Source organism: Pelophylax lessonae (genome assembly GCF_965119305.1).
Source record: "Pelophylax lessonae genome assembly, chromosome: 5".
In the NCBI taxonomy this organism is placed as follows: Eukaryota; Metazoa; Chordata; class Amphibia; order Anura; family Ranidae; genus Pelophylax; species Pelophylax lessonae.
This window is the reverse complement of record NC_138772.1, coordinates 312,517,198-312,535,868: the sequence shown is the minus strand read 5'-3', so window position 1 is coordinate 312,535,868 and position 18,671 is coordinate 312,517,198. Positions and strand designations below refer to the sequence as shown.

The window sequence follows — 18,671 nt, the reverse complement described above, 5'->3', positions numbered from 1 at the left end:
CACTATGGGATTTATTTACTAAAGCTAGAGAAGGCAAAATTAGTCACAATTCTGCAGAGAAACCAATCAATGTCTAACCTCAGCTTGTATAATTAAGCTTTAGCAGTAAAACCTGGAAGATGGTTGGTTTCTCTGCGGAATTGTAACTAATTTTGCCCTCTCTTTGCCCTATATTACCAAAAGTATTGGGACGCCTGCCTTTACACATACATGAACTTTAATGTCATCTGTCTTAGTTGGTAGGGTTCAATATTAAGTTGGCTCATCCTTTGCAGCTATAACAGCTTCAACTCTTCTGGGAAGGCTGTCCACAAGGTTTAGGAGTGTGTCTATGGGAATGTTTGACCATTCTTCCAGAAGTACATTTGTGAGGTCAGGCACTGATATGGATGAGAAGGCCTGGCTCACAGTCTCCACTCTAATTCATCTCAAAGGGGTTCTATCCGGTTGAGGTCAGCTGTTAGTTAATGCAAGTTAATGCAGTGCACAGGTGTGAAGCCAGCCTTAAAGAGTAACTCCACTTTGTTGCAAAAAAAAAAACATTCCCCTGGGGATGATCTAAACATTGTCCAGTCCAACAAGAGGTGCAGGTCACCTAGTGAACTTATCTATTTTATTAATACCTGACAGTTCTATGGTGCTTATGGGAGTAAAGCTATTTCATACTACCAGACCTCTGACCCTGGACTTTTTGGTATCCGCTCCTGTAGCTGCAGAGTCCCTCACAGCTTCTATGCCTCCTCATGCTCAGTCACAGAGAGTATTGTATTATGTGTACCCATTCACAGAATACAAAGCCTTCTGTGAATGGGCATCAGAGTGAAGGGATGGACAGAACATTGTCTAGAGTGTTAGTTGGAGCAGGGAAAGAACAACTTAGTATGCTGTGCCACTGAAACGCAAACAAAATGGGAATCTGGCCAGGAGGATTGATGGAGCAGTATTTACTGGAACCGATCACCTGTAGGTCCCCCTACAGCTTCTCCTCCTCTCCCTCCTACTGCCTTCCAGCTGCTGCAGGGGGGAACTACAGCAGATCAGTTTCAGTAAATGCACCCCACCCCCCCTCCTGTCCAGGTTCCCCTTCCTTCTGTTGCCTGGGCCCCCTTGTGCTCTCTTGGTTCGTCTCCTCTCACAGTGCTGCTGGCTTCTTCTTCTCTCCCTTCCACTGGCTTCTGCAAAGATCCTTTCAGGATGGAGAGTGGGAGTGTTCGGTACGGATCACCCACCCTGTTCATTCTCAACTGAAGCATAGTAAACTGTGCTTATTATGCTTCAATGTTGTAAATGAACAGGGAGACTATGCAGAGCTTTTCCTGTTCATTCATTCTGTATAGCTGAGGCTGCAGAGATGGACTCTGAGGACAAAGTTCTTAATCTCCTTTCTCTGTCTCAAAAGTGAGACATCAGGGGTCTGTTTAGAACCCTGATATTTCACCAAAGCCCTCAACAGTTCTGTGTAAAAAAAAAAAAAAAAAAAATTTAAGAAAAAAAAAAGAAAAAATAATAACAAAAAAAATAAATTAATTAAAAAGTACAAAAGAACAACAAAACAACAAAAAAAATATATACTGTATATAAACACTGACACTGTCCACTGTTCTACTGACACCATCCACTGCCCTACTGGCACCAACTTCTACCCTCCTAACACCATTCACTGCCCTACTGACACCAACCTCTGCCCTTATAACACTATTCACTGCCCTACTGACACCAACCTCTGCCCTTCTAACACCATTCACTGCCCTACTGATACCAACCTCTGTCCTTATAACACCATTCACTGCTTTACTGACACCAACCTCTGCCCTTCTAACACCATTCACTGCCCTACTGACACCAACCTCTGCCCTTCTAACACCGTTCACTGCCCTACTGGCATCAACCTCTACCCTTCTAACACCATTCACAGCACTACTGATACCAACCTCTGTCCTACTAACACCATTCACTGCCCTACTGATACCAACCTCTGCCCTTCTAACACCATTCACTGCTTTACTGACTGACACCATTCAGTGCCTTACTGACACTGTCCATACATTGTCCACTGCCCTACTGATACTTTCCACTGCTCTACTGACATTTGTTTTATTATATTTTTCTAACTTTTCCTTACTATTTAATTAGAGCTTTCTAGTTGACAGTTAATCTCTTTCATGTTTGTCAGGTAGATCGCTACCTCTAAAAGTTTGCCTACCCCTGGTCTAAAAAGTGTAGTGTTGGATGGACTAGTAAATTTACAGTAGATGGGCTTTTCATAAATGACTAACACATTAAAGCCTAAATTCAGCTAACACTTTTGAAGCAGTTACAGAAACAGTATTTTTCCTTTTGTGATACAATTTTAATTAACTGAGCGAAAGTTGACCAGTGTATTTTTGTCTGAACCCCCTAACTTTCACTTTTGCTGTACAGTTTGGTCTAAAAAAAAAAAAAAAAAAAAATAACATTTGGATCACCAGGTAAAAAAAATAAGTTACAGGGGGGACTTAAAAAAAAAAAAAAAATACTGCCTTGTTAATGCAAGTGGCAGCCTGCATCATATGTCATTTATGCTTTTGCCTTTAGAGCCTATTTAAAGCTAATCTGGAGCAAATTTAAGAATACAAAAATATTTTAATTACTGTACATGTGTTTAACAAGCATAAAAATAATACTAGAATTGTAAAGATGCGGAACAGTAATTCGCTCTGGAATTTTACAGTCAGAATGATTTCAATGAAAACCATTTTCTGTTTGGTTGATTTGCTATCCCCACTCTCTTCCCCTCCCATTTGTGACGCTGCAACTATTCCATCTCAACCCTCTTACAATCTCAAATGATATTATTGTTGGGCTGTCACATGAGCCTTCTGATCTGCTTTGGCTCTTAATTTACCCATATATATGCTGCAGCTTTGAAGTAGTTTACCGGGAATTTAGCCGAAGATATCATCCATAAGACCATAACCCCCTTTTTGACCCCAGTTCTCTCCATAAAGAGGACCTGTCATCCTTATTTCTATTACAAGGAATGTTTGCAATCCTTGTAATAGGAATACAAGTGATTAAAAAATAATAATAATTGAAGGGACAGTGTAAAAAAAAGGAAAATAAATAAGAAAAAATAAAATTTAAAGAGCCTCATCCCTCCGTGCTCACACGCAGAAGCGAACGCATTACTTGAAATAAAGAAAAGATTCAGCGATGAATATATAAACTGTACACGGACCAGCAGCTGACACTCAAGGGCAATCTAGACACCTTTAACATACATGATAAACAATAGTGCAGCGCAGTCCTGTAAAAAACACTCAAATGCTGGAAACAGATTTTTCAATACAATATCTGTGAGAGACCCAATATCAGAGTCAAATGAATATGAAGGAGAGACAGTCCATAGCTTTAAATGATGCAGGAGAACAAGAGCCCACACGTGCTCTGGTAAACATACAAAATGGTGTGACTTCAGTGCTCAAAACTTCCCACCACCAAGCATTATCTGCCTCTCACCTCAATGCCAAGACCCTGCAGGGTCAGAACGCTTAACAAAACAGATTCTTTAGGGAACACAGCTCCAAAACATTCACTCAGCAGGCAATGCAAACCAATCTTCACAGTAGATAACTCCGGAATACCTGTCTGGCTACTTTCCTGGCTTCCCAGTATGGTTTGGAATCTTCCACAGATTTTCGAATTTTCTTTACCATCTCATCCAACCTCAGGGTAGCTTCTGTCAGCACAGAGCGGAATTCCTGCCGGGCCTCCTCAAGCTCATTTTCATCCGGCTGATGTCATCTGTGGACTGGTTAAGCTTCTCTAGTTCTCCCTATTTTTAATCTGCTTTGGTCTGGTCATGTGATCCTGCAGCTCTTTGTGGGACATCACCCATAGGCTCCCATGGCCCAGCTGTTGTCAGTGCTTCCTCCTCCCCCTGCAGCAGGCACTCACTTACACAGGAGAGCCAGGATCACATGACCAGACCAAAGCAGATTAAAAATAGGGAGAACTAGAGAAGCTTAACCAGTCCACAGATGACATCAACCGGAGGGAAATTGAGCTTGAGGAGGCCCAGCAGAAATTCCGCTCTGTGCTGACAGAAGCTACCCTGAGGTTGGATGAGATGGTAAAGAAATTTGGAAAATCTGTGGAAGATTCCAAACCATACTCGGAAGCCAGGAAAGTAGCCAGACAGGTATTCCGGAGTTATCTGATATTGGGTCTTTCACAGATATTGTATTGAAAAATCTGTTTCCAGAAGCGAACGCATACCTACGTCGTCCTGCATATGTAAACAGTAATCGTACCACACATGTGAGGTATCACCCAAACGTTAGAGTGAGTGCAATAATTCTAGCCCTAGTAAATAAAAGAAGAAAATATGAGATAGCGCTGCTCCACCAATGATAAGCGTAAAAAAACAAAAGGACAAATTAATAATAGTGCATATACATTAAATAAAAAAAAAAAGTGCTAGTTCAAATAATCAATACACGGATGCTATTGATGGAAATAAAGTACAAAAAAAAACGCTGCAGGGAACTGTCAAGTCCCCAACATAAAGTCAGTTGTGATTCTCCTTTAATTTGTGCAGAAAATCAAAAGTCTCTATTACAATGATGTGCTTCCCAAATAAACACGGTGTAAATCCGCTCCTTTAATAATGGGGCTCCAATCACCAGGTGCAGAGCATGCTCACCTCCATTAGAGACCTACAAGGGGTCAACACAGCATAACTCAGGAACACTCTCTGATGTTCAGGTTCCTAAAATGGCTCCACGCTGTTCACAGACAGCTCCAGGGTAACATATAGAAAGAAAGAAACTTTTTAGGACTCTGAACATCAGAGAGTATTCCTGAGTTATGCTGTGTTGACCCCTTGTGGATAAATAATGGAGGTGGGCATGCACTGCACCTGGTGATTGGAGCACATTATTAAAGGAGTGAATTTACACCAAGTGTTTATTTGGGAAGCACATCATTGCAATAGAGACTTTTGATTTCTTGCACAAATTAAAGGAGAATCACTGTTGACTTTATGTAGGGGACTTGTCAGTTCCCAATGGTGTTCTTGCACTTTATTTCCATTACTAGCATTCTTGTATTGATTATTTGCACTAGTACTTTTTTTTGATTTAATGTGCATGCACTATTATTAATTTGTCCTTTAGTTTTTTTACGCTTTTCATTGGTGGAGCAGCGCTATCACATAATTTCTTCTTTTACCTCTTGTGTATGTGGGAACACATTAGGTGAGAGCAGCCGGTCTATATTTTTATTCCTTGGTGGCAGCGCACAATCATCTTGTAGACAATTCTAACCCTAGACCTCCTTCTGTAACTCTAAACAGGTAACCTCAAAAGGCATTTGTAAACATCACATATGGAGATTAGTACTGTAGCTTGTCGCCAATTCACTAACATGTGCAGGTATCTATTTACTCAGCGTAACTACATCTTTCTTATTTTGCAAAAAAATTAGGGTATATATTATGTTTTTTTATTCATTAAAGTGTATTTTTTGCAAAATCGCTGTGCAAATACCGCGTGGCATAAAAAAATTGCAACGGTCGCCATTTTATTTCCTTGGGTCTCTGCTAAAAAAAAAAAAAATGTATAATGTTTGGAGGTCATAAGTAATTTTCTAGCAAAAAATACTGATTCAGACTTGTACACAAAAAGTGCCAGAAAAAGCCCCGTCTTCAGTGTCTCAACATACAAGTGCACTCCCAAGCACTGCTAGGAGGTCATATTATGCCTTTGGGAGATATTTAGCCTAGGAGGAACCAGGGACAGAGTTAAAACAGAGGTACAAGATTAACATCTATCACCCCTGGTTATCCCAAAAGAATGTAGGATGGCATGGTCTATAACACTTCAAAAGTAATGTTTAGAGCCCAAAGAGGAGAAGTCTTTAAGCTATACACTACAGTCTTAATGTTACCTATGTCCCTTCATTACCATTGGGGCACCAATTGGTGTTTCTCTTGCTATAGCTCAGGTTTGCTTTAAATCCTACAGACTGCGGGATTTACAGTAGGTGTAAAAGGTGTAGAAAGCGATGCCTTCTTGTTTGCTGCTTTTTACAGCACATTTTTATTGTGGAGTACAGCTAGCTACTCACAGACTGATTTTCTCGACTCCTGTAATAAAAGTTTGGATCTTTGTAGTAAGCATTCAGGATCAAATGACCACACTTATACAGTATGTGGGTAATATATAGAATAACAGACCATGACATTTTCATTACTTCGTAGTTGAGCAAACTCTAATTCCTGTGGTAACCTTTTATGTTATGCTAAGATCAACCTGTCCGGATCACTTTTATCAGGAAGTTAGCATAAAAATAGTATATTGGCCAACAATTTCCAACCGGGCCAGTAGACATTTGCCTTGACTGAAGTTTTGTCAGAATAAACAATTTACAATGTAACAGGGCATGTTTTAATTCAAGCGGTAACCTTCACACAATGTCACATTTAAGCTAGGTAATAACCATTGCAGTATATGCTAAGTATGAATTCTCTTATCTAGAGTGCATAAGTTCTTCTACAGTCACATACTGGTATTAAATACTGTATGCTCATTCTGCTTTTGAGGATGTTGCTCGCCTCTGCTTACATTTCAAATGACTTCACTACTGAATAGTCAGGAACAGTCACATAATATTTAGCATTGTGCCATATCAATTTATACACAGGGTGGAAAATAATGTAACAGTAACTGTAGATGGCTCTTTGGCTATTTTGTATTAACCATGGGTTTTTGAATGTTGCATTAACATGAACATTTCACCTTAAACAAAATTACAGTTGTCATTGTTTCATGTAAATGAAGTATTATACAGATCTGGGTTACTGCAATATCTAGACTTACTATTTATTATGCTGGGTATAAAAGGACAAATGATATTACAGAGTATTTCCAGCAAAAAAAACAATTTGTTTTGAATAGTGTAGGAAAAAAATTCAACGTCTGTCATGTTTTTATGGCTGTCTTTATTCATGTTGGGGAGATTTACTTTCCCTGTTTGCACTTGTTCACATTGTAACTAGGACATAAAAAGATGTAGAATCCAAAATTTGTGACAAGAATAGGTGAAACAGTCTAAAAGTTTCCCACTGCTTTGGCAAGATGTCCACTTCATTCTGTAGTGTTGTTGGATTTGGAAGTGAACAGTTCTAAACTTTCAATACTCTAGCCACAAATTAAAAAGGTTGCCCTATTGTAAAATTTAAACCAATATTTACTATGTGGGGCATACAAATATATTGATAATGTAAGGTACTACAAATAATAACATTTTAATCTGTAGCCAAAGCTTTCTTCTGTAATTATGGTTTACATAAGGAATGGATGTAAGATTTTTATGGCTACTTGTTCCCCTACTGGACAGGGTCACCTTTTGTATTTGGCCCCTTTCACACGGGCTTTCCGATCCCATCCACCTGTCAGTTTTTCAGGCGGTCCTGATCGGATGCTGCATGCAGCCCTATTTAGTGGCAGATTCAGCGGAGACATCTCTGCTGAAACCCACTGCTATCCGATATGATCCTGTCCGTGAAATCCAGAAGGACGGAAACCCTATTTTCCATCCATCTGGAGGGTCAGATCGGATAAGATCGGATGAGAACGGACCGCCTGTAATCTGTAAATGATCTCCCCATAGAGGAGAGTGGGGATATGACAGCTCCATCTCTGCACACAGAGTGGAGACAGAGCTGTCATCAGCCTGCTCAGCGGGGATCGGAAGATCGATCCCCCGCTGAGCAGAATGGACTCTGTCAGGCGCACCGCCAGTGTGAAAGGAGCCTTTGTTTTACAAGACTAAGCCTAATCAGAAATCTAAAATTTACTGGTTGTCACTTAAATATAAGATGAAAGGGAATCTTCTGATGGGTACACCTGTTACAGTGACAACAGTGAGAGATGGGGCTTCCTTTACTTTGGAAAGATTTCCATTCATTTTTCGGGAAATTTCGCTAACAGGTAACACATGCTAATAAAAACCTGAACTGTTTTTTTTTTTTTTTAAATAAAGAACCAAAATAAATAAACGGTATTGGATAGTTATCTCTTTAGATGCGATAAATGAATTGTGCCGAATACCCTTGCTGCCTGCATGATTAAAGAGCGCAATCAAGGCGGCTAAGATAGAACACAAAAGGCACATAGCGAAAGAGAGTGAAAAAACCCCCAAGAAATTCTTTAAGTATATAAATAGTAGAAAATTGAGGCCAGAACATATTGGCCCCATAAAGGATGATAAAGGGAATCTGGCAATAAAGGACAGAGAGAAGGCAGAGGTTCTAAATAAATTCTTCTCCTCAGTCTACACAAAAGAATTGGGGGGATACAGTAACCTAGAGTGTAATATTAAAGTTAATACCATGTCACAGGATGTACTCACATAGTTAATAGAAGACAAACTCAGAACTAGACTTGAAAAACGTAAAGCGTTTGTTACCCTAAAAAAAAACGATCCTGTTCCCTTAAAGCATGGTATACAGCACAGTGATTGTGCTGTGTCATTTGGCCCCCTGTATCACCTAAAATACCTGGCTGATCCTGGCAGTTTTCACCCTCCTCCCTGTACACTGACCACGGTGTATCATGGCTGCTGAGCCCTGACACCGTGGTCAGCAAACGTGTCTCCGTCATCCACAGCTATCTGCAGCTCTCCTCTGTCTCCCTCTGTCCTCCTCCTCCCCCTCCCTCTCCCTCTCCCCTCACTGCCTGTCAGCTCACTAGCGCCGCTCTGCTCCCCTCCCAGCTGCTACAAAACTATGTGATCTTTACATCATCCCCTCTGTTAGATTACAAACTGTATCCTACTGTCTGTGCTTTATTAAAAAAAAGCCAATTCCTACCTGTTTTCACAGCGCCGCTCGGCCATCATTTGACTCCTGGCTCACTCCTCCTTTCCTCCCCGCCTCCCCAGCTGATGTCAGAGAAAGTTCTTTACCCCGCCCCCTGGAGATGTCAAATAGGGAGATCGGAGAGCCGGGAGTCATGTGATCACAGATAGGAGCTGTGAAAACGGCTTTTTTTTTTTATAAAGCACAGGCACTAGGATACAGTTTGTAATCTAACAGAGGGGATGATGTAAAGATCTCATAGTGGCTTAACAACCACTTTAACATAACTAAGTCACCGGGACTAGTTGGCTTACACCCGATGGTCTTTAAGGAACTCAGACAGGTGATTGTTCCTAATTTCTATGAACAATTTACTGACGGAAATGGTACCAGCTGATTGGAGAAAAGCCAATGTGGCATCGATATTTAAAAAGGGCTGAGATATATCTCTGGGAACTACAGGCCGGTTAGCCTCACATCAATAGTCTGCAAACTATTGGAGGGGAAGATAAGGAACTATATACAAGATTTAAGTAATAAAAAGAATATCATCGGTAGTAATCAGCACACAAACGCTTACTGCACAAACTAAGGTACGTAGGTATGGACCATAGGGTGAGTACCTGGATTGAAAACTGGCTTCAGGGGTGTAAGGTATGTAAGGAATGTAAGGAATGGGGTGTAAGGAATGTAAGGTAATGCATTTGGATGCCAGAATTACGAGCGCAAGTTACTCGCTAGGGGGGATCTAGGATGGAGAAGGACCTGGGGGTCCTGGTAGGCAACAAGCTCAGCAACTGCATGCAATGCCAAGCTGCTGCAAGCAAAGCTAACAGAATATTGGCATGTATAAAAAAGGGGATTCACTCCAGAGATGAAATGATAATTCTCCCACTCTACAAGACTCTGGTCTGGCCGCATCTCGAGTATGCCGTCCAGTTCTGGGTGCCAGTCCTCAGGAAGGATGTGCTGGAACTAGAGAGAGTCCAGAGAAGGGCAACAAAGATAATTAGGGGAATGAAGGACTTCAGCTATGAGGCAAGACTACAAGCATTGAACTTATTCTCTCTGGGGAAGAGATGGGATATGATATCAATGTACAAATACCATAATGCTGACCCTAGCATAGGAAACAAACTTTTCAGTGAAAGGGAATTTAAAAAGACACGTGGCCATTCAATAAAATTAGATGAGAATCGGTTTAACCTTAAACTGCATAAAGGGTTCTTTACCGTCAGAGCGGTATAGATGTGGAGTTCTCTTCCACAAGCAGTGGTATCAGCAGGGAGCATCGATAGTTTAAAAAAACTTTTAGATGGGCACCTTAACGACCACAACATACAGGGGTATACAATATACTATTAACAGCAAACACACACACACACACACACACACACACACACACTCAGCATAGGTTGAACTGGATGGACTAGTGTCTTTTTTTCAACCTCACTAACTATGTAACTATGTAATACCTAGCTTTGTGTTTCTTTTAAATTTTTATGTTGCCTATTTCACATCATTTACTTCTCATGCTATTTTATATCTTACCTTGCCAACATACAGCGGGTCTGTCCCTGTATACTCTTCCAGAACAAAGAACTGGTTCCATACCCAGCTTCTTTTCAGTCGGTGATGTGGGAACGGTTTGTTTGATTTTTCATCCAATTGTTTTATCAGCTGACTGGGAATTCCAAATCCAGCTGCAAAGTCCAGCAGCACCATGTAGTAGATACACAACCCTTGCTGGGCATAGTTCTTCAAATGTCGCATATTTTAAAAGTTATTTTTTATTATTTATAAAAAAAAAAAAAAGAAGAGTAATCCTTGGTGTAAAATAAATAGAAGAAGTAGTAAAAAGATCTTTGATCTTGATTAAGTCTTTAATAGTCGTCTTAACAGCAGATTCCTACGCAGTTGAAAAAAAAAAAAAGAGAAAAGAACAGAAAGTTAATATGGTATTTTCAGTTGGAATAATAATATTTTCTGCTATAAAATGTAGAGCCTTTTGCAAGGGCAGCATGATATTAAAATATGAACAGTGTGTTTAGGAACAAAGGGATCTCTTATCTTCTTATATACAACAAAGTAGCTATGGACACAGAGACATTGGGGGTTGTAGTTAGTGGGGAGGATTACTTCACTTTGGCTACTTTGATTACATCAGGGTTCCACTGTATTATTGATTTGCTGTAGTTAACAGCATGCTCTGAAAATACAGTATTTATGATCTGAGAAGCCTTTTGAAACTGCTGAATATAAGCATTGCCTTCCAGACAACAGAATACCTACCAAGCAATTTCCAAGGACAGATGCTTTTTTTTCTTTTTCTAAATATATATTTGTTGCCACACAGTTGCACACAACAGTTTTTTTTTTTTTTCGGTGAATCTGTATCATCACTGACCTTAATTATTATTTTATGCAGGCTGGGGCATTCGATTGTCACGGTTCTTTTGCACTTTTATAAAAAAAAGCATAGAGGTGCTGCTAATGTGACATAGACAAAGATTTCAATGGTCAGTTAATCATTATGTGATCCACATGGGAGATTGGGGGTTTGATAGTCACACGCCATTGTGTGATATGTGTGTCGGTCAGACGAACAGATTGTCTTTCTTCAAGCTGAACGCTCAGTTTAGGTAAAGGAATGTGGACATCCAGTGGAGGGAGCTTTCTCATCAGTCAAGTGGCTTTTGTTGTCATGAAGTCAGATTAGCTGGTGACCTCACCCTGTGCTATTGAGCACAAAAACTTTCTCTTTCACAGTTTTGTGGGACTTAATGAGGTGGCATTGCACTCAAGTTACTCTGTCAAAACACTCAGAACATCTTTTATAACATTAGGGCTCAAGCTGCTCTGTTTAAAGACCCTCTTCCTCCCTTTGCCTTTCTCTCTTATCCTCTTTCCATCTGGCTCCCATAAGCAATTACAGCACCGCTTATTTGTGATTTGGAAACTCTATGACAATACATTTTGTAGCAGCTTTCTACCCAAAATTTATAGTAGCTAGTGAACAGCTGCATGTCTCCAACAAGACATCATGTATACAATTGTCTTTTTCCTTTCAATCCTTAAGCATTCAACACAGCTATAAAAACACAGCATACTAAAGTACGTATGCATGTAAAGCTTTATTTGTGTGATGAAAAGAATCAACACCAGACATCAAAATGGGAGTGTTAACAACTACAAAATTATATTTAAACAATATGATAGCATTACTAATACAAAAAATAAAAACCCTAATCGTCTTCAATGCTGTTTCTCTACACTAATACTAAAGAAATCCAATGAGGTCGATAAACTAATGGAACAAAGATTGTTGACTTTGCAAAGTGTATTTTGACATTGTAAAGTGAATGCCCCTTTACTTTTAGTGAAAGATGTGAAACTGCATTTGCCTCAATAATGTAAAAGCATTTTTTACATTTCCCTTGCTCATGATTGGACACTAAGAGTGTTGAGTGTATTTACTAAAATATATGAACATAGAGTTTGCAAAGTGGACATTCACCTTGCTAAATGAACGGCCTCCAACCCTTTAGTAAATCAACCCCAATGAGTCCATTGACATTTTCTGGCCTTTAAACATAAACATTATGTTTTGTATGGCAATGCTTATAACAGATGATATGCCTTTCAGCATCTATGGGTGCTTCAAGAGGGGAACACAGAAAAATGGACATCCATCTTGAAATACTGGTGCCCAGTGTTGAATGGCACTGAGTTCTTGTGCCCAGTGTTGAATGGCACTGAGCTCTTGTGCCCACTGTTGAATGGCACTGATTTCTTGCACATCAGTAGTGATTTTGGAGGTGATAGAGGTAATGCAAAGGACATATATGCAAAATGCCAGGCTCTTTATAAGTTCCTAAATTATATGAACATACAATTTGCAAAGTGGACATTCACCTTGCTAAATGAACAGCCTCTAACCCTTTAGTAAATCAACCCCAATGAGTCCATTAACATTTTCTGGCCTTTAAACATAAACATTATGTTTTGTGTGGCAATGCTCATAAAATATGATATGCCTTTCAACATCTATGGGTGCTTCGAGAGGGGAACCCAGAAAAATGGACATCCATCTTGAAATACTGGTGCCCAGTGTTGAGTGGCACTGAGTTCTTGTGCCCAGTGTTGAATGGCACTGAGCTCTTGTGCCCACTGTTGAATGGCACTGAGTTCTTAAACATCAGTAGCGACTTTGGAGGTGGTAGAGGTAATGCAAAGGACATATATGCAAAATGCCAGCCTCTTTATAAGTTACTAAACTATATGAACATACAATTTGCAAAGTGAACATTCCCCATTCTTAATGAACATCCTCTAATCCTTTAAAAAATCAACCCCAATGAGTCAATTGACATTTTCTGGCCTTTAAACATAACCGTTATGTTTTGTGAGGCAATGCTTATAACAGATGATTTGCCTTTCAACATCTATGGGTGATTCAAGAGGGAAGCCCAGAAAAATGGACATCCATCTTGAAATACTGGTGCACAGTGTTGAATGGCACATCAGTAGTGGCTTTGGAGGTGGTATTGGTAATGCAAAGGACATATATGCAACATGCCAGCCTCTCCATAAGTTGCAAATCCCTTTTGGGTCCTTTAGCCCCCTTGCTAGTCCAACACACCACATAAAATGCTTAAAAATAGACAAACACTTTGAGATTTTTTATTAATATTTTTCTACATTCTCTATTTTAAAAAAAATACAACTTGAATCCTTCTTGCTTTCATTTAAATGGACCCCATTACTCTCTCACGGCATCCAAGTGTAACGTGGCAAAGTTCAACTGAAAGGATGCTTGGACATTTTCACCATTATGTTCATACAAATGAAGCAGTGTTTGGACAACATATAATAGCACAGAACTTGGCTTTCAGTTCAGTGGCTTTAGAAATGACCTACTGCATGGAGCTATTCCTTTGATTTAAATGGGCAATCAAGTTATTTGCATGTCACAGTGCTGGGACGGGGAATTCATTGTACTGTGGATCTTATCTATTAGTGACTTCTTGTACAGTTCAGCTAGGGAATTCCCACCCACATGCTAAGTCTTCCTCATACATAGACTTATTGTGGCTGCAGCTCCAAGAGCTCATTCATGGCCCCCATGTGTCTGAACTGTGTGCTTTATACCAGTGAAGCAGGAAGAGTACTACAAACAGATGCCTTCAATTCTAGATCTCTAGTACTCCTAGTTGCTTAACTTATAATATACTTGTAAAACCAGCTTCCACTACTGACTGTTTTCATGTGTTCCTCTATATATGCTACATCATTTTTTATAGCCTTACATGTAAACTTTTTTTTTATTTAATAAGTGCAAACTTAGATGACAACTAATTTAATCCACATGACATATTGTTCTGCTTCCTTCCTATTGATCAATTTGTGGTGACAAGTCGCTCCGACTTAGAAAAAGGGTCCGGAGCTTCTTTGGGGCGACCAGGAGGCGACCGCCATAGACTTCAATGTTATGAAGTCCGTGGCGGCCGCTCCGAGGTCGCGGCGCGCTGCTCGCACCGCGACCTCGGAGGTCGCGGTGCGAAGTAGCGTCGCGTGTATGTGAACGGGGGCTTACAAGAACATAAATGTGTACATTAAGTTATTTATTTTTTAAAGTGATACTAAAGTCTTGTTTTTTCTTTTTTTAAAAATAACAAAAGTATTAGAGTCTGTTCACACTATGGCGACACGACTTCGGGGGCGACTAGCGAAGTCGCCGTGCACAGCAACTTCGGCGTGACTTGCACGGACTTCACATAATGGAAGTCAATGCAAGTCGCTCCGACTTCTGTCAAAAGTAGTACAGGAACTATTTTCTAAGTGGGAGCGACTTGAGTCGCTCCTATTAGAACGGTTCCCATAGCACTGAATGGACCACGACTTGTCAGGCAACCAAGTCGCCTGACAAGTCGCGGTAGTGTGAACCGGGACTTATACTTACCTGCTCTGTGCAGTGGTTTTGCACAGAGCAGTCCAGCTTCTCCTTTTCTGGGTTGCCCCATCGGCGCTTATGGCCCCTCCCTCCTGCCGAGTGCCCCCAAAACAACCGAGTCACTGCTCTGTGTGTCCATTCAGACACCGAGCTGCGACCTGCAACATCACTGGATCGAGATAGGCTCGGGTAAGTATTCGGTAGGGGGGCTGGGGGGGGGGGCTTCTGCACACAGAACCTTTTTTATCTTAATGCATAGAATGGGTTAAGATAAAAAAAAAACCTTCTGCTTTTAAGAGCACTTTAAAGTGAATGCCTGGGCAGAAAGAAAATACACATTACATCCAAGCCATACATTCTGCAATGTTTTTCATGCTGCCTTTGCTGCACTGAAAACCAAAACAGAGGGGTTGATTTACTAAAACTGGAGAGTGCAAAATCTGGTGCAGCTGCGCATGGTAGCCAATCAGTTTCTAACTTCAGCTTGTTCAATTAAGCTTTGACAATAGAACCTGGAAGCTGATTGTTTTTTGTATTCGGAGCTACACCAGGTTTTGCACCCTACAGTTTAAGTATATTGACCCCATAGTTATCAGTCTTGTCCAATTACCTTTGTAGACTACAGATCACTCTCCCCTATTTGATGAAAATATAGAAAGGAAGAAAGACTTCTTTAGTTCAAATCTGGAGTAAGCAGCCTAGAATGAAAGTACTGCTTCTCCATTGATACAGTGCAGTGAGTAAGCGTTGCTATCCTAGGGCAGGAACAGTGTTACAAACAGGATCACCAGGTAAAAATAAAGGATAACAGCCTGAAAAAAGAAAACTAACCCATTTATCACATCTAAGAACTGGTAATTATTGTAGTGCAGTGTAGGTTTTCTAGGATTACAGATAAAAGTTGCCTATATTATTTTATGGTAAGGAGAAATTTCACCTGGTGGAGGGATATTCCATTCACTTCCACTATATTTGAATTTTAATTTTCTGGACTTTCCATATCACTGGTTTTGGTTGACATCTTCACCTACACTTCCGTCAGAAGATTTTTTCTCACGAACTGAACTTATGATTTGAATTTAGTCCATTATTTGTATGAACATTTGTTTTCCACTATAAGTTGTTTTGGGTTCTGTTCTTTTGGGCTTGAAGCCCTGGCTAATTTTTATGTGGTTTTAATTCCATTTATTCTTTTTAATTTATACACCATCACTTTTAGGTGATTCTTTACACACATTGAATAAGCGCACTATTTATTAAAATCTATATTATTTTAGCTAGCTGGCTGAAATGTGTGTACTAGGGAATCTTTTTTTTTTTGTTCGCTCTGTGCAAAGCTCATCCATGTTCACCTTTCTTTAATAGCTAGTTTTAAATGGGGGTGGTTGGCATTTTAGTTTAACATTGTCACATGCATCTATTTTAAAATTTTAATAATGTGCAAAGTCAACTTTTCAGTTGTGCATAAAGTAAGATAATGTAAAAATCCTTGTCAATTCAATGTTTGCTGTCTGTATCCCTTTGGGGAGATATTCCTTCACTTCCAGTCCACATGTAACATGACGTGAAAGGAAATGTCTACAAAGTGAGGGTTGTATAGAATTATATATTACCAAAGCCGGCACACAGTCTTTCAGAATTCTGTCCAGCTTTCAACACTGCTGTCCTTTAACCATTGTACGCATAAGTGGAGGGATGCGTGAAAATCTAGGTTGACTTACATTGGAATGTTCTGGGAAATTAAAGCTATGTTAGCTGGAGTTTAATTTTGCTGGTGTCTACCAGGAAGCTGTAATATAATTACAGATTAGATGAATAAACGATCAAATTAGAGATTTGGTTGGTCTGGTATAACTTTTTTCGAAGGGGCAATTTTTCCTATAATGTTTCACAACAACAGATTGGAAACAAAATTCTGAAAAATGTCTGTTATACAGTCCAACCAGGTGAAACAGTGGGAATGCATTAGTTTTGCTGTAAAATAAGCATAGGTGGCACATACTAGTTGAATCTTCACATTGCCTAGTAAAGCTGGTTTCACTAAACGTATCCATTCATGTGCAAAGGAGAATCTTGTTTCATTATTTAAAATTCCCCTGCACATGAATGGGATAAATGAACATACTCTTCCTTTAGTAAATCATCCCCACAGAGATGATTCATAAAATCAATATCAAATTACACTGTTCTAGTTACATGTAATTAACAAGGAATAATTAACTGGTTGTTTGTGTTGCATTTGGGAAAAAGTCACACTTAAGTAAATCCAATGCACGCCTAATAAAAGAAGACAGGCAATACCATAGGCGTTATATATTTTGCTAGGCTCATTGTTATTCACTTAAAGACAATGAAGTGAATTTCTGTATCACATTTCCAGACAAAAATCTAAAAAAAAACCCCCAAAAAAACTTGCTTTTGTTGTGCAGATTTGGGCAGTGGATATACGTAGATAATAATGGTGTGGCTTAGTTTATTGTATAATGCTTTAAAAAACTGAGAACATGTTCTGGTGTTCATTGAACCCTTGACCTTATCTGGGGGACTGAATAGAACATATTATGCCTCCCAACACAATGTGGTGTTTATAGTAAACCAGTGGGTGTTAAGGTCTGTGCCCTGCACCTGTCTATTTCCTCATAGGGATTTCTTCATAAAATTTGGAGAAACAAAAAACAAAATAATCACTTAGTTCAAAAACGTGTCACTTTTTAAGAGTCTGATTTTCAACATCCATAGCTTGATATACACCACAGGAAAATTAGTAAGGGCAAAGTAAACTAAAAAATTTGAATTGAGTGCATTCGTCATTGTGTTTAACAGTATAAAAAGTAATTAACAATGAAAAAATATTTTTAAAACTAGTACTAGTAAGAGCAAATTAAAAAGAAAATGTGTTAATGTGCATTTGGTGGGTAAAGGTTGTACATTTATCAAAATGCATGTTCATGCTGCAAAGTGAATTTTAGTGGAGAAGGTAAGCCTGTAATCACCTTAAATACCCAATCAATTATAAGCACACAATTAAGTAATAGCACACAATTACGTGATCAAAACAAATACAGATTCCAACTATTCACTAATATTCAATTTGAAAACTGAACATTTACTTTGCTATGGTTAGAAGGCTTTTCTCCAGTAGTAAATCCACACTAATCTATTTTTTTTTACAATTGTTCTTATAATTTTTCTACTTTCACTTTTTCTATTGATAAACCCTGTTGTCCTTTTTTCACTTCAAACAGTACTTTTATTGAAGTAAATACATATGAAGGAGCAAACAAAGAGTACATCTTACAAGGTGTCAAGACATAAACACAAGTTTGGGGAATCGTTTGGGGAATCTTCGTCCCCCATGTATTCCAGATAAATCAAGGCACATTAATATAAAATACATATCAAACCTTTATCAAGCTATAACATACAGTGATAAGGACATAGCTTGCTTAAGTTCCACTTCCCCTACCGCAAAAATTATTTTTAAGTAACGTTAATGAGGGATCAGCAAAACCTATCCAAGTGTATTGCCAAGTTAGACACTAAGGATGAGCTTCGAGTTCGAGTCAAATGTAAGTTTGACTCGAACATCAGGCGTTCGTGTGTTCGCTGAACACACAAACAAATGGGGCGCTCGGCGGGAAGTTAACCCGCTGATGAGAGCCCATAATGCATTGTGCTGGTGCAGTGAATAAATTACTGATTGTCTGATGATTGGCCAAAGCATGCACACAACCTGTATGCTTTGGCCAATCACAGCACAATGTCCATGATTGGCCAAAGGCAGGGTGCCTTTAGCCAATCATGGTTCAGGGGCTAAATCCACGCCCCACACTATATAAAGCTGCTGCTTATACGGCAGCTTTGTATAGTGTGTTA

General features: G+C 39.4%; 1 protein-coding gene across 1 annotated transcript in view; it reads right to left on the bottom strand.

The window, feature by feature from the left end:
* Window positions 1-18,671, bottom strand: part of CDH20 (cadherin 20) — a 577,159-nt gene that overhangs the window by 89,632 nt on the left and 468,856 nt on the right. Inside the window, exon 3 of the mRNA XM_082259717.1 lies at window positions 10,394-10,751. Coding sequence (XP_082115843.1) covers window positions 10,394-10,615 — 222 coding nt within the window. The 5' untranslated portion in view covers window positions 10,616-10,751. The remainder of the gene's footprint in view (window positions 1-10,393; window positions 10,752-18,671) is intronic.